Source organism: Triticum dicoccoides, chromosome 1B (genome assembly GCF_002162155.2).
Source record: "Triticum dicoccoides isolate Atlit2015 ecotype Zavitan chromosome 1B, WEW_v2.0, whole genome shotgun sequence".
In the NCBI taxonomy this organism is placed as follows: Eukaryota; Viridiplantae; Streptophyta; class Magnoliopsida; order Poales; family Poaceae; genus Triticum; species Triticum dicoccoides.
In genome coordinates this window covers 662,626,921-662,652,709 of record NC_041381.1, presented here as the reverse complement: position 1 = coordinate 662,652,709, position 25,789 = coordinate 662,626,921, and the positions used below count along the sequence as shown (strand labels likewise).

At 42.7% G+C, this 25,789-nt stretch overlaps 2 protein-coding genes and 1 long non-coding RNA gene across 3 annotated transcripts; 2 read left to right on the top strand and 1 right to left on the bottom strand.

The window, feature by feature from the left end:
• Window positions 1-727: 727 nt before the first annotated feature.
• LOC119349487 (histone H2B.2-like) lies at window positions 728-1,536 on the top strand. The gene has a single exon (XM_037617528.1). The coding sequence runs from the start codon at window positions 802-804 to the stop codon at window positions 1,255-1,257; it is 456 nt and encodes a 151-aa protein (XP_037473425.1). The 5' UTR covers window positions 728-801; the 3' UTR covers window positions 1,258-1,536.
• A 1,465-nt stretch (window positions 1,537-3,001) lies between these two features.
• LOC119311644 lies at window positions 3,002-5,698 on the bottom strand. The gene is made up of 3 exons (XM_037587309.1): window positions 5,250-5,698; window positions 5,057-5,149; window positions 3,002-3,753 (listed from the first exon to the last, which is right to left on the bottom strand). The coding sequence occupies exons 1-3, from the start codon at window positions 5,516-5,518 to the stop codon at window positions 3,645-3,647; spliced, it is 471 nt and encodes a 156-aa protein (XP_037443206.1). The 5' UTR covers window positions 5,519-5,698; the 3' UTR covers window positions 3,002-3,644.
• Window positions 5,699-6,746: 1,048 nt separating this feature from the next.
• LOC119349486 lies at window positions 6,747-12,536 on the top strand. Its single transcript, XR_005169439.1, has 3 exons — window positions 6,747-6,861; window positions 6,927-7,011; window positions 12,513-12,536. It is a non-coding gene; the product is annotated as an uncharacterized LOC119349486 (long non-coding RNA).
• Window positions 12,537-25,789: the final 13,253 nt, after the last annotated feature.

Genomic DNA, 25,789 nt, shown 5'->3' with positions numbered 1-25,789 from the left:
CACTACATTTTCTATGGATAGAAAGAAGGAGATCGGAGGAGAGTACCTTCTAGGACGGATTGGTGACAAAATCCACAGACCAAATCGTCAGATTTGAAGGATTTGAGAGATGGGATTGAGAGGGGGAGTGGATAAGGCCGCCGCCGCCGCGCCTTGTTTTGTTTCTGGAACTGCTGCAATGGGGTGGGTGGGGGAGGAGAGGGCCGCCGCGGCTGGACATAACTCACAGTGCAGCGCCCGACGGCTAGGCGCTGCACGGTGTGTGGCGCCTAGCACCGAGGCGTTGCACAGCTAGGTGCCGGGCCCAGGGCTGCCACGGTGAAACGGCGTGCAACGCCCGCTAGTTAGGCGCTGCACCGTGGTGTGTGGCGTCGGCGTCGCGGACGCTACACAAAAGGGTCAGGGGTATGAAATAGTTTCACATCCAATTCATTCTGTGAATTGATTTTGTTCGGAGATCAAAATTGTTAAATTTACCGCGAAAAAACACCTCTTTAGGGCGCAACGAGTGGGGATGCTCTAACAATTCGCTGTGAATCAATTTTAGTCGCCCCCAAACCGGACGGTGCAGCACCCCGCGGAAAATTTCCAAAACTCCCGCCAGCCACGGCTGGTTTCCTGTTGCCTACCAATTCGCCCACGTCATCGATCCGAGGCACCGGCCTCTCCACCAATCAGCGCGCACCTCCTCCCTGCTATATACCCTCCCCACCCCCGCCTCTATTCCCATCTGCAATTCCCCACCTCCCAGCGAAACACCTCACTCCCTCTCCCACCTCCGAAGCAGCAGCAGCAGCAGCCATGGCCCCCAAGGCGGACAAGAAGCCGGCCGCGGAGAGCAAGGTGGAGAAGGCGGCGGAGAAGATCCCCGCGGGCAAGAAGCCCAAGGCCGAGAAGCGGCTGCCGGCGGGCAAGACGGCGGCCAAGGAGGGCGAGGCGAAGACGAGGGGCCGGAAGAAGGGCAGCAAGGCCAAGAAGAGCGTGGAGACGTACAAGATCTACATCTTCAAGGTGCTGAAGCAGGTGCACCCGGACATCGGCATCTCCTCCAAGGCCATGTCCATCATGAACTCCTTCATCAACGACATCTTCGAGAAGCTCGCCGGGGAGTCGGCCAAGCTCGCGCGCTACAACAAGAAGCCCACCATCACGTCCAGGGAGATCCAGACCTCCGTCCGCCTCGTCCTCCCCGGCGAGCTCGCCAAGCACGCCGTCTCCGAGGGCACCAAGGCCGTCACCAAGTTCACCTCCTCCTAGACTGAGTCTGATGATGCGTCGCCTGTATTTGGTTTCTGCATCTGTATCTGTACTGTTGACTCTGCGTAGCTATCCATCTGCAAGTAGTGCTGGTAGTCCGTGTGCTGGGTGATCGCCAATGCTTCATTGGCAAATTAATTGGTTGTAAGAACTGAAGTTGTTGCATTTGGCAGACTGATATCTACCTAGAACTGAAGTTGTGGTGGTACTATATCTGTATCGGCGATGGTCTGACCGATGTTTGCTTTTCTACTCTTCTGAAATATTTGGTCATTTGTATTTTAGTTGTTCAAACCGTGTTGCTATCTGTGAGCAGTACTGCATCACTGTTAATTTATGGGAGTTGCTGAATGCCTGTTGACGCTTCGGTTGGCTCTTTAAGAACTGAATTCTGTGATGCAAACCAAGATTTAGAAATGATGGTGCCTTTCTGTGTCGGCGATTTAATTTCTACGGAGGGAGTACTTGAACTAAATGGCAAATGCAAGTTGTTTTTTGAGGAAATTGCAATGTGAGTTGCTGCTGTCCAATTGTAAGTAAACAAGATGTGGCTCTAGAGCGATGCTTCTTTGTGTTATCGCTTTGCTGTCAACTGAAGAATTACATGCTGACTTGTGTTGTAACCATGTTATCCCACTGTAAGAACTGTGCTGGAATTGGAGTGTTGATGTCAGAGAGTTTTTGGTTTCAGATTCCTTAGATACTACCAAAATCTTGGGCAGTTGCAATTAGTGTGTTCTTGGATTCAAATCTAACCTTTTGCAGCACGAATCAAGCAAACGCCGCTGCGCCCATTCCCTCGTACATAAAACTTACCTACCAGTCACAATGCACATGAAAAAGAGGCTATTACAGTAGAAAATATTTTGCATTGAGTGGCAGACATCACATTGCACGGGAAGAACTCGTACAGATTAATAAAATTATCCGACGACAGGATTTGATAAAATCGACCACAACAACTCGAATGTGTGGCAGAGAGTTTCAGGGGTGGAAGTGGCGCATACACCTGTTATCAATACAACCGCCGAATAATACCCAGATCATATATATACAACCCAAAATCCATCAAATAGTATGGTCTGCACCTCACTTATAAGCTACTCCAAACAGCTACTGTCCACTCTGCTACCTCTGTAAGCAGGACATGCTCATGTAGATCCTGCATTCTTCAACCTGTGTCAGATTACCATGCTGGCCGAGATAGTTGTGGTGGTACCGTGTCTGTATCCATGATGGTCTGGCTGATGTTTGCTTGTCTACTCTTCTGAAACGTTTGGCCATTTGAATTTTAGTTGTTCAACTCTGGTTATCTGGTTATTACTGAATTTATGGGAATAGATGAATGCCTGCTTACGCATCGGCATGCTCGCTGGCGCGTAAGAACTGAATTCTGTGACGCAAACAGAGATTTAGAAATAACGATTCATTTCTGTGCCACTCATTTGATTTTTACTAGGTAATTGAACTAAATAGTTTGGTTTCACAGGAATTCAGTTTGCTGCAGCATGCAAACAAGTCAGGTGCATCTATTGACGTAAAAACCTGAACTGAAATGCATGCTACCTGTTTTCTTTTTCAGAAAGGAAATGCATGATGCCTGTGGCTTCACCTGAATAAAATAGCAGAAGAAGCATTAGTAAGCCCCAGCCCAGGGACATTGCTTACCCTGTAACAAATCTGGGTGAGGAAATAAACATCTTCAGGTCGATCGATTTCACCGCTAAAATTTTGCAAGCCAAGATATATGTTAATTTACCGACCCAACATCGGCCACAGATACAAATTGCTACTATCGATGCCATAGGCATTAGTAAACCCCAGCCATTGGACAAGGCAGGCAAACGACAAAGACGTCAGGATGACCCGGCAAAAACAGCAGCAAAAATTATATGCAAAAACACATGAAACTGCATTCTATGCCGTCACAGATGTTCCTTATTCTGCCTTTGCTGGCATCTCCATGGGTTCTCCCTATCTTAATGAAACTGGACTAACGACGAAAGGACAATCGAGACCCCTAATACAGGTCGCCCTCCTTGTGGGTGTGTGCATGACGCAGTCCGACTTGGGGTACGACACGCAGGTCGGCATGTAGCCTTCCTCCTGCTGCGCGTCGTCCAGGAACGAACCGCCCGACTGGTCCACCGTGCCGCAATCGATCTTGCCGGCGCAGGTGGAGCATGCCCCCAGGTGGCACGAGTTGGGCAGCTCCACGCTGGCGTCTCCGCGGCATCCAAGATGCAGGTGTCGTCCAGTGTCGAAATCGTGCTCCTGCCCTTCCAGGGTCACCAGCTTCACCTCGTAGACGGCCATAGCAGAGATATCCAGCTTCCTGGAGGAGGACTTCAGGCTCAGAACCTGCAGCACGCCTCGGCTGAAGATGCTTAGAGACCAAGGGCGGCTCTTGGCCGCTTTCTAGGAGGCATTGGTTTTCCGAACATTGCTGAAGAGTCCGCAGGGAGGTTGCAAACCTGCTGGTTGACATCTTGAAACCTACAGTTATAAGACCCAAAGAAGCAAGTCAGTGATCTGAATCAACACGTACCAACTTAAGCAAAGGTAAGGTAAAAATATATAACTGGAGTCCTCATTATCTAATGCAACTCCCAGCACAAGAAGGTATACATTCAGTCTGATGCTATTCTACCAATAGCAACGGAAAAGCACCCGTCGTTTTCGACATGAGTGTATCCTATACCCTATTACCCTATCTCTACTTTACTGCTCCTAGTAGGGAATCACTTTCAAAGAAGGTTTTAACTGGTCAAATGAGCACTCTCAGTACATCATAAATGGAGCACACACAAAAGAAGCATAGCCTAAACAGTAGGCCTGAATGTTTTATGGAGGTTATTTAGCTCTAGAATACACCTACGAGGAGAGGCTATTTCATAAACATGTCAGTTAATTTGATGGGATACACATGTAACACATTCACCACTATGAAAATCAATATTGTTGTAGGAACAGCCACATGCAAAAGCAAAACCGAGGAGATCAGGAAACCAATTCTTTTCGCAGGTCGGAAACAGTTAAAACATAATCATGGACAGAGAGTTAACTGTTGTGCTCCTCATGGTTTAACACTCAAAACAACGCTTGTTCTTGTGAAGATTTATAACCGGCTTTATCGCAAACCAGCCACATCATACCAACCAGTAAAAATGTTAAACTGAATATTCTCAGTTTGAGGGTTAATCAACAGATGGCGGCCTGACTCAATGCGGTGGGTATATGACTTAAAGACTCTTCGTTGGCAATACTCCCCACAAACTAGGCATGCATACACAATCAAATTTGTTAAAGAGATTGAGCAGAACTTCTCAAAGTCAAAATCGAGGACCACGAAGTTTTCGGAATCTCGGATGGATGCGTGAGTGCTCACTTGCTGCTCCAAAACGGGCAAGCTGAGTAGTGTGCGTCATTTGGAATGGTCGAGATACCACTACAACAACTACGCAGGAGATGGCGACGGGGCATGAGGCTGTCACCATTTCACCGTATGCGCAGTCCGTCCACCCTGTGTAGAATGGACGAAAAGACAAAATGATTGTCTCACGTATATGAATACCTAAATTAGTCGAAACCTATTCTTATTAATTGAGGAACCATTATGACTTGCATAATGGAAGGGATAATAAAGTGTAATCCTTGGTTGTACATGATTTGTTCTAACCATGCATTGCATGGAATGGAGGGAATCATATTCCTATGTAGTCTTGCGTACTGAAATAAACATAAGGCACATGTCATGCGTTCATTCAATTTAAATAAATTTCAGAGATGCAATATTTACCTACAAACGTGACCAACAAGTGACCTATGCAGGAAGAAAGCACAAATAGCAATTGCAATCTGCCGCAAATCGTCAAGTAGCTTGCGGCCGAATCTGACAAAATGAGAAACCAATATACTTAAATTTCACCCAGTACAATAACTTAGCAGAAACAGGTTAATTTGCGAGATATAATCAGGGATGACATAGTTACCTGCTACTCATCACTGTCGAAGGAAACAAAGCAGGGGGGGACTTGTTCTTGATCCAGCGGGCATCGGCCAGAGATGGCACCGCAGCTTTGGCCGCAGCCCGCACAGCGCGTACACGACCTGGAGGCACAACGTCGTGTAGTGTTTCATCGGCGCTCGGGGAAGCTTCGGGTCGATGCTTCATCCGCATTTCATCGCCCTGTCCAAAACGATGGTGGTAATGACATGGGGCCGGTACGACGTGTGTCGACGGCAGGTGCTTCAAATTCATCCCTCCAGCAAACTGATTTTCCGAGGGCACCTAGAGCAGGGGCGCTGGTTACGGTGAAGACTACAGGAATGGAGCAGATCCGTTCCTTAAAAGGAAGATTAACTCCATCTTTTATTCTAGTGTTTGCTTAGTGGAGAAGATGAAGAGGATCTGGTGCAGAATAATAGCCAAGTCGTGAAAAGACCCCTGTTTCAAAAGAAAAAAAAATCCCTTAGTATTTCCAATCTGCATTTCAAATTTCAATATAACTTACTTTTTTTTTTCTCTGAGAGGCATAGCTCCCCTCTCTGCCCTCGCCCCTGAACCCTAACCCTATCCTATACCTTATACTAAACCGTACACTCATTCTCTACTCTACTGCTACTCGCTGATGGCTGTCCCGAGGGAAATGCTTATAAATCGGCAGAAATCTGCCTAAACTGACGGTGCGGGACAAAAAAGATAGGCGCATCTCATCTCACCCGTAGCAGCAGCAGCCGGTCGGCCGGCGTCCCTCCCGCTCGACCGCGCCCGCCGTCAATGCACTCGCCGCCGGCGTGGGGGTCTACGTAGACGCGCCGATGAGAAAGCCCAACGCTCCTCCTCCTCCCACGGTGGCCGGCCGTCGGCAGTCGCCTCCTCCCCATGCTCACTAACCTTGACCTGAACCTACGGTCGCACGGGATGACGCGACGAGGTTGGACGGGAGGAGGAGAGAATATGCCTCGTCTTCATGGAGAGCCACGGCGGCGGAGGCGGCGGCACTCCGGCCGGCGACGGATTTGGGGAGGAGACGCAGGTCGATGCAAGAGAGGAGTACAGTGGCGCGTCTCCTATACATACAGCCGCGGACGTGGGCCCAAAGAGATGCCGGCCCATCAGGCCCTCTCGAATGCCGGCCCAGATTATAGATAGCGCAAACCAGAAGGCGGAAAGCCAATTTGCCCCACTTTACAAGGGGTTAGATGATTTGCCCTTTAATTGTCTCAATGACAGTGACCCCGGGCCCCACCTGGTAGCCTCTTAGAGGAGGCAAATTATCCAATAAAGAAGTAAAGTGGGGCAAAAGATCCAATTTCTCCCAACGGTCCAAAGCGGCACACGGCGGCCGCCGAGATCCGCGAGGCCGCGGCCGGAGAGGGTCTGGGCATGTCCCGGCTACAGGATAGCGGCGCGTGGGGGTATCGGGTGGCGGGGCGGACGCGCACCTCGACGACGACGACCGCAGGCGCCCCTCCCTCGACGACGACGACGACCGCAGGCGCCCCTCCCTCGACGACGACGACGACCGCATGCGCTCCTCGACTCGGCGCCGACAGAATCGACGGGGTCAAGCGCTTCCATACAGCCCTCGTCGAGCGCAGGTTCGCTTCGGTTCCTCCCGTCCTCTCGCGCCGTGGAAACTCGAACTGATTCGCGTGCGGCGCAGGTGGTCAAGAAAGAACATTGCGGCACGGTCGCCGGAGGTGAAGAAGCTCGTCTGCCTACCTCCGCCTCCTCCACTACGCCGAGATGTAAGATGAAATAAGCCCTCCTCGTCTGCACCCTGCTGCTGCCTGTGTGCCCATCGGATGCTATTTCTTTCCGTGATTGGTATGTGCCATTGGAAGTGTTGCTGTTGCTGCAGGCACAAAATGAAGCTCTCCTTTCTATTTTGACATATTACAGAAGGATTTATCAGAGTTTGATGATTATGTTAAGAATTCTCTCATTAAAATGAGCAGCTAACTAGGATGCATAGTAAGAAAATACTCATTGAGGCTCTTCTGTAGTTAGTTATGGTTTATCCACTCCTAGTCAATCTGATGGAAATATATAATTGTTGGGCTGTGTCTTATCTGTATTTCAGTGTGTGTGTGCGCGCGCGCTTATGGCCCATGTGGCCCATGTGGCCCATGTAACCCTGCAGCCTATATATGTGCTGCCCCCTTGTACAGGAAACCCTAACTCCAATAGAATACAATACCAGACCATCTTTCTATCCCAGCCGCCACCCCTCTCTCCCCTGATTCTACATGGTGTCAGAGCTTGGGTTCCCAATCCCAGCAGTGGTGATGGTGGTTGGCTGGTTGTGCTTGCTGGCGATTGTCTGAGAGGAGAAGGCTTGTGTGGAAGGAGAGGTGGAATCCCAGATCTGAAGGGAGGAGGTAGTAGAGAGGTGAAAGTGGGGAGCAGTGGTTGCTGGAGGTTGCTAGTGGTGTGATTCAAGATTGGAAAGATGGGGGACAACCAGGGGTTGGTAAAGGCGTTGGAGAAGCTAGCTGAGCTCATCACTGTCAAGGCAGAGGGTGTGGCTTCCCCAGGTGCGCTTGTTCCTTAGCCCGAGGTGATACAGAAAATAGAACTGATGCCAAATGAAATCAAGATGGAAGGGGTCACAAACTACCTAAGCTGGTCCAGAAGGGCATTGCTAATATTGAGGACAAAGGGGCTGGAAGGCTATGTCAGAGGGGAAGTAGATGAACCGGCGAACAGGGCAAGTGAAGAGTGGAAGAAGTGGAGTGTCATTGACTCTCTGGTGGTGGCATGGCTGCTGAACTCCTTGACCCCATCCATTGCAGCAGCCGTGGAGACTCTTCCCCATGCAGCAGAGGTATGGAAAACCCTGGAAACATTGTACTCCGGGAAAGGGAACATAATGCTTATGGCGCAGATTGAGGATAGAGTAAATGAGCTAAAACAAGGGGATAAGTCGGTGATGGAGTATGTAGCAGAATTGCAGCATTTGTGGGCTGACTTAGACCACTATGATCCACTGGAGTTACCACATTCAGAATGTATAGTTGCTACTAAGAAGTGGGTAGAGCGTAGAAGAGTGATGAAATTCTTGAAGGGACTTAGCTCAGAATTTGAAGGAAGACGTGCTGGGTTGTTTCATCAGCCAAAGGTCCCCTCGCTTGAGGAGGCAGTTGCAGCAATGGCACAGGAGGAGGTCAGGTTGAAGTTGACAAGGACTGGAGAAGCGAATGCATCTCGCTCAGCATTTACTGTGTCTGAATGGAAGGAGACAAGAGAGTGCTTCAACTGTGGAGAGAAAGGTCACATAAGCATCAATTGCACAGCACAACGCAGAGAAATACGTGGTAGGGGAAGAGGTTACAGCCGAGGTGGATACCGGGGAGTTAGAGGCAGAGGTAACTCGAGGGGTTCGAATTATTCCAGTGGCTTCAAAGCAAACTTGGCTAACTTGGCAACGCAAGAAGAAGGGACGTCAACAACCTCTCAAGGGGAGTCGAAGAGTAGAAGCCAGGAGGACAACACCTTCGGGAACTTTGCCCACTTTGTCTACACAGGGGAAGGTAACTTTGCAAATGCATCTATATCCACACATGATTTCCTTCCAGATTGGATATTAGATTCTGGAGCATCCAAGCATGTTGCGGGTACCTCAACTGACTTTGAATCATATACTCAGTACCCAATTACACATTGTGAAACAATACAAACTGCTGATGGCACCTCACAACCGATTAAAGGAGTTGGATCAGTTCAATGTACACCCACTATTAAATTATCTGATGTATTACATGTTCCAGCTTTTCCTGTGAACTTGCTTTCTCTAAGTGCTTTGATTGATCAGATAGATTGCCGAATAACTCTTGATAAGAAAATATGTTTGATTCAGGAGAGGATGACTGGAAGGAAACTTGGGACAGGAACCAGGCATAGTGGATTGTGGTATATGGATCGTGATGTGTCTAGGTCTGGTGCTAGTCCTATTTTGGCTGTACTAGTTGGAGTAAGTGAGACAATGACGATGATCCATCACTGTCGCATGGGGCATATGGCTTTTGATAAGATGAGTAAGATGTTTCCTGATGTAATGCGTGGAGTAGACAAGAGTAAGCTTGTGTGTGATGCATGTGAATATGCAAAGCACACAAGAATCTCATATTTGAGTAAGGGGCTAAGGAGTATATCCCCGTTTATGCTGATTCACTCTGATGTGTGGACATGTCCTGTTGTTTCTGTTAGTGGAATGAAATATTTTGTGACATTTATAGACTGCCACACTCGCATGACTTGGGTGTACCTCATGCGACATAAAGATGAGGTATTCCAATGTTTTCAGGAGTTTTATGCCTATGTGCGAAACCAATTCAATGTGCAGGTGCAGGTGATCAGATCTGACAATGGAACTGAATATGTAAACAAGTAATTTGGAGGTTTCCTGTCAGCACAAGGCATAATGTACCAAACATCATGTCCAGATACCCCTGCTCAGAATGGTGTTGCAGAAAGGAAAAACCAACACATTTTAGAAGTGGCTCGATCACTTATGTTCACCATGAATGTGCCAAAATTCTTGTGGAGTGAAGCTGTCATGACTGCAACGTTCCTGATCAGCCGGATGCCTTCAAAAATGCTTGGTATGAAGTCCCCATGTGAGATGCTATTTGGGGAGAACAAATTCTCAGTTCCTCCGAAGTTATTTGGGTGCACCTGCTTCGTTAGAGATCACAGACCAGCAGTGGGAAAGCTGGATCCATGAGCTGTAAAATGCATATTTGTTGGATATCCTGCAGGGCAGCGAGGCTATAAGTGTTGGAGTCCTGCTGAAAGGCGCACATTTGTAAGTATGGATGTCACCTTTCGAGAATCTGAGCCTTTCTATGGTGAGAAGACAGATCTCAGCACTTTATTCGAAGAACTTGACCACTCACAATCTATGCAGGGTGGTCAAGAGGGGGAGTGCAACTTGAGTGGTGAGTGCAGCACCAATGGCGACAAGGAGCAGCCAATACCAACCCCAAAAATAGTGGGATCCTTCATTCCAGTTGTAGTTGATGGGGCTGAACAGCAAAGGTGGCAGAGACCAAATGAGGAAAGGAATCCTCAGGTGTATACAAGAAGGAAGAGAGGTGTGGAGGAACAAGTGCATGAGGAGCAGTCAAAAGAAACTATGGAACAGGGGGAGCAGTCAGAAGAAACTCAAGCGACAGGAAGCTCATCTGAAGTGGAGTCATATGAAAATTCAAGTACTGAAGAAGCATCACCTAACCTGCCAATTGCTCTCAAGAAGGAAGTAGCAAGGAAAACTTTGAGCAAGGGCAATCTTGAGCATGACATCAGTAATTATGTCACCTATGAAGCCCTATCACCTTCATTTAGAGCATTTGTCGCATCACTTCAAGCCGTGATTGTTCCTAAAGACTGGAAAGAAGCAAGACAAGATCCAAAGTGGTGTGAAGCCATGAGGGAAGAGTTGGAGGCCCTGAGAAAGAACAAAACATGGGAGCTAGCAAATCTTCCATATGGGAAGAAGGCAGTCAGTTGTAAGTGGATCTTCATAGTGAAGCAGAATCCTGAGGGTAAGGTTGAGCGTTACAAGGCAAGACTGGTAGCCAGAGGGTACAGCCAAACGTATGGTATTGATTATGACGAAACATTCGCCCCAGTTGCAAAGATGAATACAGTGAGGATTCTAATCTCATGTGCAGCTAACTTTGGATGGCCACTACACCAACTTGATGTAAAAAATGCCTTTTTACATGGAGATCTACAAGAGGAAGTCTACATGGAAATTCCTCCTGGACTTTCTACACCTGGGACTGTTGGGAAGGTTTGTAGATTGAGAAAATCTCTCTATGGTTTGAAGCAATCGCCAAGGGCTTGGTTTGACCGGTTCAGGCAAGCAGTTTGCAGTATGGAGTATAAACAATGCAATGGAGATCACACTGTTTTCTATAAACATTCCAAGCAACAGATTACTATTCTTGCAGTATATGTGGATGACATCATAATAACGGGAGACAATGAAGAGGAGATTGGAAGACTAAAGAAATGCCTAGGCAAAGCATTTGAAGTTAAGGATCTTGGTCAGCTAAAATATTTCCTGGGTATCGAAGTTGCAAGATCAAAGAGGGGAATAGCGCTCTCTCAGCGGAAGTATGCCTTAGAGCTCCTAAGTGATATGGGAATGCTTGGATGTAGAGCAGCCCCAACTCCCATTGAACAAAATCACAAATTGACAGCACAGATGGGTGAACAAGTTAACAAAGCAAAATATCAACAATTGGTTGGCAAACTTCTGTACTTGTGTCACACTAGACCAGATATTACATATGCAGTAAGTGTAGTAAGTAGATATATGCATGACCCCAGAAGTGGACACCTTGATGCAGTCTATAGAATCATGAGGTATCTAAAGGGCAGCCCTGGTATGGGACTCTGGTTCAAGAGTAATGGCCATTTGAATGTTGACGGTTATAGCGATGCTGATTGGGCTAGCTGTCTTGATGATAGACGATCAACCTCTGGCTATTGTGTGTTTGTTGGTGGAAATTTGGTATCATGGAGAAGCAAAAAACAACCGGTGGTGTCAAAATCAACTGCAGAAGCTGAGTATAGGGCAATGTCTCAAGGGCTGAGTGAGATGTTATGGGTAAGAGGCCTCCTGCTTGAGCTGAAAGTGCTCAGACAAGATCCTCTGAATGTGTGGTGTGACAACAAATCTGCAATCAGCATTGCTAATAATCCAGTGCAACATGACAGAACAAAACATGTGGAGATAGAAAGATTCTTTATCAAAGAGAAACTGGATGCAGGAATCATCAAGATAACTCATGTGAGCTCTGGACAACAAGTCGCCGATTGTTTGACAAAAGGTTTGGGAACCAGGGAGAACAATCTTGCTTGTGACAAGATGGGCATGATAGATATCTATCATCCCTCTTGAGGGGGAGTGTTGGGCTGTGTCTTATCTGTATTTCAGTGTATGTGTGTGTGTGTGCGCGCTTATGGCCCATGTGGCCCATGTGGCCCATGTGGCCCATGTAACCCTGCAGCCTATATATGTGCTGCCCCCTTGTACAGGAAACCCTAACTCCAATAGAATACAATACCAGGCCATCTTTCTATCCCGGCCGCCACCCCTCTCTCCCCTGATTCTACAATAATGCATATGGAGATGTGCTGTTTCACATGGTGCATGCTTGTTTTATTTATTCATGCTTTTATGTGATCAGTTCTCTCAGATTAAACAAGCACAACTGACCATGTGCTTTTATTGCAGGTAATGAATCTGATTGGAGATGTTAGAGGATAAGTGGTTGATATGATTGATACAGCAGGTAAGTTATCCCTTTCAAGATGTAGGAAACATAATTCTAAGATTGACCATATCACAGAGGGGCAGTTGCGCCATGATTTAATGCAGTGATTAAACGCAGAAATTAAATATTATATAGTTAGTTAAATTTATTTAATAAGGCGTGGAAACATGCTGAAGTGCTCCACATTCATGTTTGACAACCGAGAAAGTAAATTATAACATCTTGTTGCATACCAAAAGTAGCTACCATTTGACAGTCTTTGCTTCTAAATATGAATATACTAATAAGACTATCACAATTAAATTAGGAACTATTGCCAAAGGAGCTGAGCTGCTGCTGCATCAAGGAGCAAGAGAAGTCTATGCATGCTGTACACATGCTGTTTTTAGGTACGTTTTTATGCCCATTCCATAATTTGTCTAGTAGGAAGTATGCTAGATGAACTATTGGACTTGCTTTGCTATGGGGAAGGCCCATCACCGCACTAAATGCGTAGTTACAGACTTGTTCCATGGAGCTGAGAGTTTGATGGAACCAAGAGTCTGCACCAATTTGTGCAAGCAATTCAGAAAGTGCGCAATGTGCTGTTATAATCAAACATTGTATGTCGGATCTAAACTACAAATCTGGATAGATACAGTAACTTAGCAAAACAGCAGGGAAAAAGAATTCAGTGGTGACAATTACCAAATATTTGATGCTATGCGAAATTTGGTTTAAACTTATTTGTGGCGTTAGATTCGTGTCATGGAAATGTGAACCCAAAGTGCAAACCTTCAATAAAGCTTGGAATAATTATGTTGTCTTGTTGCAATTTTTGTTCATTAGAAAAGGCTGAGATGCAATCATTGAACTTGGATTTGAGCAATATGTTTTATTGTGTTATTCCGTGGTAACATGCTTAGCACTGATTTCTTACAAGTTACAAATATGTTTCACATCCTCTTTTCAGTCCACCAGCCATCGAGAGATTATAAGTTAGTTTGTTTCAAGAAATAATCATCACGAACACTATCCCCTCGAAGACGCATTGAAGACTTTGCTAAGCGAGGCAAGCAACCTACTTTGATCATGTTGAACCCATATTTGCATTACACACTTAGAATTATTTTGCATGAATAAAGTATTGTATACTAGTATTGCTATGCTAAGTTAATTAGCTAGGGTTTAGCTATGCCCTATGTGCTTGATATTGACACCCCCTTGACATTCTTAATACCCGTCATTTCTAAATGTAGGACTACATACCCACTGGTCACAAATAAATGTGGGTCATAGGTGCAAGTTTAATAGTATTGCTTAGCCATGCAAGTCACATAAATCCTAGGACTTGGGAAGAATCTTTGTTACTCATAAATGTATTACAAAAACCCAAGGGTGTCACTAATGCCTGTGGAATGAATCTAAAAAAATAAGGTCTTACAAAATGGAGATGAAGTGGAGATGTTTTCAAAAAGGTATAGTGTACAGTCACCAACCTTACATGTGCAAGCACATTACCACAATATGAGATGGGGCTAGATTTAGAACCTTGGTTGGTCTAGTGTAGAGCCCTCGCTGGATGGATACCCCATACACGTGACAAGAGTGGACAATATGAATCACGGGAACTCTACCGACATCATTCTTGAGATTAAAATGGTTTGATTGTTCAAATCGCATACACCTAGCACCAAGAGACATTCAAGATGCAAAGGCCTGAAAGCATGGACTTGTATCGATGTGCATAACTTATGGAATTGCAAGAGCACCGCTTAAGAACCAACAACTTTTGATTGGAATAAAGCCCAACAAGAGAATGTTATTTTAGAGCTACTAGGTGAGCACGACAATTATTATATTGATGGATAATATGTCTTTAATTAATCTTGAAACAATTTTAGGGTGTTGTATGATCAACCTTGGATATATCAGATTTATATAGGTTAGATGAGAGTTTGCAGCACCAATCATGATTCTGATAATTGGTGGATTATTGGAGTATCTGGGATTGGATTAGTAGTAAGAAAAGAAGCATTTTGAAGTAACAAAACTTGTGTTTCCTTTAGGCTAGATGAGACTTAGCAACATCAATCATGATTATGAAAATGGTGGATTATTGGAGCATCTGGGATTGGATTAATAGTAAGGAAAAAAGGATCTTGGAGTAGCACAACTTGTGTTTTCTTTAGGTTAAATGATATAGCTACTTGGATTCTAGGATGGAGATAATTTTGGCACTCGGATTTGTGATGTTTTTGATCTAAGCTTAGTAGCTTGCATGTGCCCCATATGGATATAATCATGAATGTGATACATGTGGATCAGAGTTATTAGACGTAGGTGATTTTGGTGTCCCTCCCCAAGAATGTTATGAGTACAAGATCATCATTTTGGTTTAATTTGAAGAGATGGCAATTTTGATGGTATGTGATAACCTTGTGGGAGTCGGGTCATGTGAGCCTCATAACAGTTGGCATTAGAGAAACGGTATTTAAGTATGTTATGGTGAACTTTCACCCTCACACCCAATCCTACCAACACCAAGCCATGACTTGGTCGAGCCGCGACAATAAAGTTGGATATTAAGCCTAAGGATGTGGCCGTTGGACTAACCCTTATACTCCACCATTTGATGAACATCATAACAACATGTTCATGAGTTCTTGGACATGTTTGTGGTTATCAAAATTGATGATCTCTTGGTCTATCCTCCCCCCGAAGATGATCGTAAGCAACACTTGAGAATGGTTTTGGACAAACTCCAAGAACCCCAATTATATGCCAAGTTCAAGAAGTATAGAATTTGACTAAAAGAAGTTGGGTTATGTGGACATGTTTTGTCCATAGAAAGTTTGCTAATAGACCTGTCAAGGATAGAATCCGTAACCAAGTGGAAGGCTAAACCAATGTGAAGTTAGAAGTTTCCTCGGACTTACCGGTTATTATCGCAAATTTGTGGAAGACTTTCGAGCACCATTGATGAATTAACTCCTGAAGAAAGATAATACATTTGAATGAACTCCCAAGTGTGAAGAGAGCTTTCGAGAGTTTAGAAAGGTCAACCATTGATCCGTCCTTAGCCACCCCAGACATTTATAGGAGTTTTAAAAATTATTGTGATGCATCTAAGCGTGGACTTTGTTCTATATTTGATGCAAGAAAGAAGACTCGTAGCCTATCTATCAAGGCAACTACGTCCTCATGAAGAGAACTACCCTACCCATGATTTGGATCTAGCAGTAGTAGTGCATGCTTTAAGTATGTCTTTTTTCAGATGAACTTAAACATGAGAAAAAGAAGATTGGTATATTTAATCAACCACTATGACTTTGATATCCATTACCACCCAGATAAGTGTCACAGTGGATACTCTCAGCAGGAAGTCGTGTACCTGTCCTGCCTTGACCAAGCAGAGCAATTAGTGCTACCTGAAGGCTTCGATAAGTTTGGCGTAGAGCTAGTCAATAGTGGCTATCTCGCTAACTTCAATATTAGCCCCACTCCTAGGTTGAATCAAGAAGAATAGAAGAAATCAATGAAATGATCAAGCATGGAAAAGCCCTGCATTATCAAAAGACAAGCAATGTGTTCTTTGGTTTGGAGGTCGCATCTACATACCTAACCAAGAAGGTTTGAAGAAGTGGAATCTACAAGCAGCTCGTTGCACCCCTTTATTCCATCCACCTAGGGAGTACCAAGTTATACCAGGACAAAAGGAGTTCTTAGTGGAATGGAATGGATTTAGTTAGGTGATTGTGATCTTGAGGAGATAGTCAAATATGTTTGGTTGGTTATGAGATTTTAGATCTAGTTTGAGCATGATGATTATTATATTAGTGGATAAATCAAAATTTTAATTAATATTGGAACAATTTGGATTTTAGTTAGGTGATTTTGATCTTCAAAAGATGGTCAAATATGTTCGATGGATTAAGGGATTTAAGTCTATTAGTCGAGTATGATGATTATTATATTAGTGGATAGACATATCCTTAATTAATCTCAAAACTATTTGTATTTAGTTAGGTATAATTGTGACCTTGAACCAAATTTTATGGTGGATTGTGAGACTTTAGGTGGATTTAGGTAGGTGATTATGATCTTGAGGAGATAGTCAAAGGTGTTCGGTTGATTATCAGATTTTAGGGCTAGTAAGTGAGCATGATGATTATTATATTGGTAGATAAATAGATCTTTAGTTAATCTTGAAAGTATTTGGATTTAGTTATGTGATTGCTATCTTGAACCAAATATCGTGGGGGATTATGATTAGGTGGATTTAGTTTTAGGTGATTGTGATCTTTAGGAGATAGTTAAAGATAGTTGATAAGAGATTTTAGGTCTAGTATGAGCATGTCTACTTTATATTGGTGGATAATATATTCTCAATTAGTCTTACAACAATTTGGATTTAGTTAGGTGGTTGTTATCATGAAGCAAATTTGACGATGGTCATGAGTTTTTGGTAGATTTAGTCAGGTGATTGTGATCTTGAGGGAATAGTCAAAGATGTTTGGTGGATTATGAGACATCTTTAATTAATCTTGGAACAAATTGGATTTAGTTAGGTGATTGTTATCTTGAAGCAAAGTTGACGATGGATTATGATTTTTGGGTGGATTTAGTTAGGTGATTGTGATCTTCAACTAAATTTTACAGTGGATTATAAGATTTTAGGTGGATTTAATTAGGTGATTGTGCTCTTGAGAAAATAGTTAGTGAGCATGATGATTATTCTACATGAGTGACCAAGACGATGATAGGCGAGGAGAGGCGGAGAGACTGATGGCGGAGTCATCAGAGGGAAGGTGAAGCCATTCATGCTTCGAGAGGGCCTAAGAGTTATAGCTTCAAGGGCCAGCAACTAGTAGAGCATCCGTTTGAGGATTGTAATCAAAATAAGAGTTAAAGTCAAGAATGACCCTACAACTAGAGTTTACAATCTAACCACCTGAAATGAGTTGCATGGGTTGAGGAATGTGAGCAAAACTAGGATCATGAAAAGACGAAGTGCTAAGAGTGCCTTGACTATCGATTGGGAGGGAAATTCCTAAAAACATGAACATGAGAATTTGGAGGTCGAATGGCAGACAAATTGGAGGAATCAGACGAAGAAGCACCCGTCGGTGAAACTAGAGGAGGTGGGTGTTGAAGTCGTGCAATTTTTGTTCCTCGTCAATCTGGCTTGGTGTCCTTCCCTTGTATGCGGGTTATGTGTCACGGACTTGATGTCGCATCCTACGTTCCCTTGTTGGGGGCTCTTGGCCCCGGCGACAGGTAGCGTAGTGCACACATCCTGTGGGTTAGACATTGCGGTGCCGACTGCCCTTGCTCCTGCTTCGCCGATAGGTGGTGCTCGAGCGTTTGGTTATGGCGGCGCCCAGCAGGGGAACACGGGTTGTAGGATTGAGGCAACACACAAACTAACCTGTAGCCAAGCAAAGGGTGCCCGAGCGGACTGGCATGGAGCGGAGAGAGCACGAGGGGTGTGAGGGAAGGGGTGTAAATGTCGTCGGGAGAGGATTGCCGTCGTCGTCTGATTTTGAACTTGAAGTCGAGCGATGAGGATGACGATAGGGGAAGCGAGGAAGGCAGGAAGAGGGCACTTAAAGGAGAAAGGCATCATCCACCCTATGCATGTGCGTCAGCCGTGATGGTGGTTGGTTGTGGGCAGATCTGATGTTTGCATGTGGATCTACTACTTGGGATGGCATGACATGATTGTTGTGGAGTGAGGTGCCGCACTATTATGTTGTGTGGGTGAGTTTGGAGAGATAGAAGTCGCGTTGCACTCTAGTCTAGGGCTTCAATTGTACCAAGTTCCAACATGAGATTGTGATTGTGTTAGTTAATCATTTTACATCCTTAAGCCCTAACATGCGGAAAGTTGGGTAGTGCCATCCAGAAGTTGTTTGGATGAGTTATGATTGGAGTCTGATGGTGATGTAGAAGTGATATTCATGAGATAGTCAAAGAGTTTGGGTAGATTATGAGATTTTATGTCTAGTTGATCACGATGATTATTATATTGGTGGATAAACAAATCTATTAATCTTGGAACAATTTGGATTTAGTTAGGTGATTGTGAACTTGAATCAAATTTCATGATGGATAAATAAATTTAATTGTACATATGAAGATCCATAGTCCGTTAATAGAACTTGTGGTTTATATTGGTTTTAGATAACCATGAATTTGGAGTTTATTTAAATCATGGTTACATGTTGGTGGATTGCTTTGTGTTAAATTCACACTTTTGGAGATTCAAGTTGGAGAACTTTTGGGTGTAGTATGATCAACCTACAGTGAGGAAGCATACCACTCAAAGCAAGACGTGAGAACCTTCTTCGTATCCAAAAGCCCCTTTTAGTCTGTCTGCCCTTAGTATTTATGATACATAATCGCATCTTCTCCCGTTTTCTTGTATCTCCACGAAAGTAAGTATTGGTATGATCGGAAGTAGTATTTAGATATATGTGACCCTCTAGCAGTTTGACTCTGTTGATAGTTTGACTCCGTTGATGGTATACGAAACTTCCTTCCTGCGAAAGGTTGAGTTCGTAAATCAAGCTTGTGGAAAAAGCGAGTGCCGGTATTTGATGGTGAGGATGACTAACCTCGCTCTTGCAACCATGGATATTTTCTAGATACTACGGGCATATACCTTCTTTCGAAGGCTTAGATTTGTATAGGTTAGATGAGAGTTTGCAGCACCAATCATGATTTTGATAATTGGTGGATTATTGGAGCATCTGGGATTGGATTAGTAGTAAGGAAAGATGAATTTTGAAGTAACAGAACTTGTGTTTCCATTAGGCTAGATGACACTTAGCAACATCAATGATGATTATGAAAATGGTGGATTATTGGAGCATCTGGGATTGGATTAATAGTAAGGAAAAAAGGATTTTGGAGTAACACAACTTGTGTTTTCTTTAGGTTAAATGATATAGCTACTTGGATTCTAGGATGGAGATAATTTTGGCACTCGGATTTGTGATGTTTTGATCTAAGCTTAGTAGCTTGCATGTGCCCCATATGGATATAATCATGAATATGATACATGTGGATCAGAGTTATTAGACGTAGGTGATTTTGGTGTCCCTCCCCAAGAATGTTATGAGTACAAGATCATCATTTTGGTTTAATTTGAAGAGATGGCAATTTTAATGGTATGTGATAACCTTGTGGGAGTTGGGCCATGTGAGCCTCATAACAGTTGGCATTAGAGAAACGATATTTAAGTATGTTATGGTGAACTTTCACCCTCACACCCAATCCTACCAACCCTTACGTCTCACCAAGCCATGGCCTAGTCGAGGCGTGACAATAAAGCTGGATATTAAGCCTAAGGATGTGGCCGTTGGACTAACCCTTATACTCCACCTATTTGACGAACGTCATAAGAACATGTTCATGAGTTCTTGGACATGTTTGTGGTTATCATCATTGATGACCTCTTGGTCTATCCTCCCCTCGAAGATGATCATAAGCAACTCTTGAGAATGGTTTCTGACAAATTCCAAGAACCCCAATTATATGCCAAGTTCAAGAAGTATAAAATTTGACTAAAAGAAGTTGGGTTATGTGGACATGTTTTGTCCATAGAAAGTTTGCTAATAGCCCCGTCAAGGATAGAATCCGTAACCAAGTGGAAGGCTAAACCAATGTGAAGTCAGAAGTTTCCTCGGACTTACCGGTTATTATCGCAAATTTGTGGAAGACTTTCGAGCACCATTGATGAATTAACTCCTGAAGAAAGATAATACGTTTGAATGAACTCCTAAGTGTGAAGAGAGCTTCCGAGAGTTTAGAAAAGGTTAACCACTGATCCGTCCTTAGCCACCCCGGACATTTATAAGAGTTTTAAAAATTATTGTGATGCATCTAAGCGTGGACTTTGTTCTATATTTGATGTAAGAAGGAAGACTCGTAGACTATCTATCAAGGCAACTACGTCCTCATGAAGAGAACTACCCTACCCATGATTTGGATCTAGTAGTAGTATTGCATGCTTTATGTATGTCTTCTTTCAAATGAACTTAAACATGAGAAAAATAAGATTGGTAGATTTAATCAACCACTATGACTTTGATATCCATTACCACCCAGATAAGTGTCACAGTGGATACTCTCAATAGGAAGTTGTGTACCTGTCATGCCTTGACCAAGCAGAGCAATTAGTGCTACCTGAAGGCTTCGATAAGTTTGGCGTAGAGCTAGTCAGTAGTGGCTATCTCGCTAACTTCAATATTAGGCCCACTCCTAGGTTGAATCAAGAAGAACAAAAGAAATCAATGAAATGATCAAGCATGGAAAAGCCCTGCATTATCAAAAGACGAGCAATGTGGTCTTTGGTTTGGAGGTCGCATCTACATACCTAACCAAGAAGGTTTGAAGAAGTGGAATCTACAAGCAGCTCGTTGCACCCCTTTATTCCATCCACCTAGGGAGTACCAAGTTATACCAGGACCACAGGAGTTCTTAGTGGAATAGAATGGACTCAGTTAGGTGATTGTGATCTCGAGGAGATAGTCAAATATGTTTGGCTGGTTATGAGATTTTAGGTCTAGTACGAGCATGATGATTACTGTATTAGTGGCTAAATCAAAATTTTAATTAATAATGGAACAATTTGGATTTTAGTTAGGTGATTTTGATCTTCAAAAGATGGTCAAATATGTTCGGTGGATTAAGGGATTTAAGTCTATTAGGTGAGTATGGTGATTATTTTATTGGTGGATAAACAGATCCTTAATTAATCTCGAAACTATTTGTATTTAGTTAGGTATAATTGTGACCTTGAAACAATTTTACGGTGGATTGTGAGATTTTAGGTGGATTTAGTTAGGTGATTATGATCTTGAGGAGATAGTCAAAGGTGTTTGGTTGATTATCAGATTTTAGGGCTAGTAAGTGAGCATGATGGTTATTATATTGGTAGATAAATAGATCTTTAGTTAATCTTGAAAGTATTTGGATTTAGTTACGTGATTGTTATCTTGAACCAAATATCGTGGGGGATTATGATTAGGTGGATTTGGTTTTAGGTGATTGTGATCTTCAGGAGATAGTTAAAGATAGTTGATAAGAGATTTTAGGTCTACTATGAGCATGTCTACTTTATATTGGTGGATAATATATTCTCAATTAGTCTTACAAGAATTTGGATTTAGTTAGGTGGTTGTTATCATGAAGCAAATTTGACGATGGTCATGAGCTTTTAGTGGATTTAGTCAGGTGATTGTGATCTTGAGGGAATAGTCAAAGATGTTTGGTGGATTATGAGACATCTTTAATTAATCTTGGAACAAATTGGATTTATTTAGGTGATTGTTATCTTGAAGCAAAGTTGACGATGGATTATGATTTTTGGGTGGATTTAGTTAGGTGATTGTGATCTTCAACTAAATTTTACAGTGGATTATAAGATTTTAGGTGGATTTGGTTAGGTGATTGTGCTCTTGAGAAAATAGTTAGTGAGCATGATGATTATTCTACATGAGTGACCAAGACGATGATGCCACAAAGAGTCAGTAGGCGAGGAGAGGCGGAGAGACTGGCGGCGGAGTCATCAGAGGGAAGGTGAAGCCATTCATGCTCCGAGAGGGCCTGAGAGTTATAGCTTCGAGGGCCAGCAACAAGTAGAGCATCCGTGTGAGGATTGTAATCAGAATAAGAGTTAGTCAAGAATGACCCTACAACTAGAGTTTACAATCTAACCACCTAAAATGAGTTGCATGGGTCGAGGAATATGAGCAAAAGTAGGATCATGAAAAGACGAAGTGCTAAGAGTGCCTTGACTATCGACTAGAGGAAGTGGGTGTCGAAGTCGTGCAATTTTTGTTCCTCGTCAATCTGGCTTGGTGTCCTTCCCTTGTATGCGGGTTATGTGTCACGGACTTGATGTCGCATCCTACGTTCCCTTGTTGGGGGCTCTTGGCCCCGGCGACAGGTAGCGTAGTGCACACATCCTGTGAGTTAGACATTGCGGTGCCGACTGCCCTTGCTCCTGCTTCGCCGATAGGTGGTGCTCGAGTGTTCGGCTATGGCGGCGTCCAGTAGGGGAACACGGGTTGTAGGATCGAGGCAGCACACAAACCTACCCGTAGCCAAGCAAAGGGTGCCCAAGCGAACTGGCGTGGAGCGGAGAGTGCACGAGGAGTGGGAAGGAAGGGGTGTAAATGTCATCGGGAGAGGATTGCCGTCATCGTCTGATTTTGAACTTGAAGTCGAGCGGTGAGGGGATGACGATAGGGGAAGCGAGGAAGGCAGGAAGATGACACTTAAAGGGGAAATGCATCATCCACCCTATGCATGTGTGTCACCCGTGATGGTGGATGGTTGTGGGCAGATCCGATGTTTGCACGTGGATCTACTACTTGGGATGGCATGACATGATTGTTGTGGAGTGAGGTGCCGCAACTATTGTGTTGTGTGGGTGAGTTTGGAGAGATAGAAGTCGTCTTGCACTCTAGTCAAGGGCTTCAATTGTACCAAGTTCAACTTATTCAGATTTTGTGCTCTCTCAAGCTCAAGCCTTTCTCTGAACCAAATCTAGCCCAAGAAACCGCCTAGCTATAAAAGTTCTGATAGCATGGACTTATATTGATGTGCTTAACTTATGGATTTGTAAGAGCACCGGTTAAGCATCAACAACTTTTGCCTGGAATAATTTTCAACATGAGATTGTGATTGTGTTAGTTAGTCATTTTACATCCTTAAGCCCTAACATGCGGAAAATTGGGTGGTGCCATCCAAAAGTTGTATGGGTGAGTTATGATTGGAGTCTGATGGTGATGTGGAAGTGATATTCAGGAGATAGTCAAAGAGTTCAGTAGATTATGAGATTTTATGTCTAGTTGAGCATGGTGATTACTATATTGGTGGATAAACAAACCTATTAATCTTGGAGCAATTTGGATTTAGTTAGGTGATTGTGAACTTGAATCAAAATTCATGATGGATAAATAACTTTAATTGTACATATGAAGATGCATAGTTCGTTAATAGAACTTGTGGTTTATATTGGATTTAGATAACCATGAATTTGGAGTTTATTTAAATCATGGTTAGATGTTGGTGGATTGCTTTGTGTTAAATTCACACTTTTGGAGATTCAAGTTGGAGAACTTTAGGGTGTAGTATGATCAACCTACAGTGAGGAAGCATACCTATAGATCCTTAATTAATCTCAAAACTATTTGTATTTAGTTAGGTATAATTGTGATCTTGAACCAAATTTTATGGTGGATTGTGTGACTTTAGTTAGGTGATTGTGATCTTGAGGAGATGGTCAAAGGTGTTCAGTGGATTATCAGATTTTAGTGCTAGTAAGTTAACATGATGATTATTATATTTGTAGATAAATAGATCTTTAATTAATCTTGGAAATATTTGGATTTAGTTACGTGATTGTTATCTTGAACCAAATATCGCGGGCGACAATGATTAGGTGGATTTGGTTAGATAGTTAAAGATATGAGATTTTAGGTCTAGTATGATCATCTCTACTTTATATTAGTGGATAAATATGTTTTCAATTAATCTTGCAATTATTTGAATTTAGTTAGGTGATTGTTATCTTGAAGCAAATTTGTGGATCATGAGTTTTTGGTGGTTTTAGTGAGGTGATTGTGAGCTTGAGGGAATAGTCAAAGATGTTTGGTAGATTATAAGACATATCTTTAATTAATCTTGGAACAAATTGAATTTAGTTAGGTGATTCTTGAAGCAAATTTGACTATGGATTATGATTTTTTGTGTGGTTTTAGTTAAGTGATTGTGGTCTTCAACTAAAGTTTACGATGGATTGTAAGATTTTTGGTGCATTTAGTTAGGTGATTGTGATCTTGAGAAAATAGTTAGTGAGTATGATGATTATTCTATTCATGGATAAATAGATCTTTAATTAAATTTGGAGTAATTTTAATTTAGTTAGGTGATATCTTGAACAAAGTTTTACGGTGGATTTTGAGTTTTTGTTGGATTTTGCTAGGTCATTGTGATCTTGAGGAGATTGTCAAAGATGTTTGGTGGATTTTGAGATTTTAGGTCTAGGATGAGCATGACTATTATTATATTGGTGGATAAACATATCTTTAGTTAATCTTGGAACACTTTGGATTTAGTTAGGTACTTAGGTGATTGTGATCTTGAAGCAAATTTGACCATGGATTATGAGTTTTTGGTGGATTTAGTTAGGTAATTATGATCTTCAGGAGATAGTCAAAGATGTTTGGTGGATTAAGAGATTTTAATTCTAGTACTTGGGCATGGTGATTATTACGTTGGTGGACAGACATATTTTAATCTTGGAACACTTTGAATTTAGTTAGGTGATTGTGATCTTTAAGCAAATTTGGATTATGAGATTTTAGGTGTTTGTGATCTTGAGGAGATGGTCAAAGATGTTCAGTGAATTATGAGATTTTAATCAAAGATGTTTGGTGGATTATGAGATTTTAGTTCTAGTACGTGAGCATGGTGATTATTATGTTAGTGGATAGTCATTTTTAATTAATCTTGCAACACTTTGGATTTAGTTGGGTGATTGTAATCTTCAAGCAAATTTATTGATAGAGTATGAAATTTTAGGTGATTGTGATCTTAGGGAGATAGTCAAAGATATTCGGTGGATTGTGAGATTTTAGGTCTAGTATAAACGTGGCTACTATTATATTGGTAGATAAAGCCTTACATTAATCTTGAAATAATTTAAATTTAGTTAGGTGTTTGTGATCTTGAAGCAAATTTGACGATGGATTTTGAGTGGATTTAGTTAGGTAATTGTGATCTTGAGGAAGTATGAATTTTTGGTGGATTTAGTTTGGTAATTGTGATCTTGAGGAAATAGTCAAAGATGTTTGGTGGATTATGACATTTTAGTTCTAGTAAGTGAGTATGGTGATTATTATGTTGGTGGGTGAACCGATTTTCAATTAATCTTCGAACACTTTAGATTTAATTAGGTCATTGTTAGCTTCAATCAAATTTACGGATGGATTATATGATTTCAGGTGGATATAGTTAGGTGATTGTGATCTTGAGGAGATAGTCCTATATTAAGTGGATTATGAGATTTTAGGTCTAGCCTATGCACGTCTACTATTATATTAACGGATAAACATGTCTTCAATTAATCTTGGAATAATTTGGATTTAGTTAGGTGATTATATTGTTAAAGCAAATTTGACAATCAATTATGAGATTTTGGTGGATTATGAGATTTTAGGTCTAGTATGAGTATGTTTAC

Coding starts and splice junctions, on each gene's coding strand:
- LOC119311644 (XM_037587309.1), bottom strand. CDS start 5,518: ATGAATTTGAAGCACCTGCCGTCGACACACGTCGTACCGGCCCCATGT. Junction 5,150..5,249: donor TCGACAGTGATGAGTAGCAG/GTAACTATGTCA, acceptor TCATTTTGTCAG/ATTCGGCCGCAAGCTACTTG. Junction 3,754..5,056: donor CTTGTTGGTCACGTTTGTAG/GTAAATATTGCA, acceptor TTATAACTGTAG/GTTTCAAGATGTCAACCAGC.
- LOC119349487 (XM_037617528.1), top strand. CDS start 802: ATGGCCCCCAAGGCGGACAAGAAGCCGGCCGCGGAGAGCAAGGTGGAG.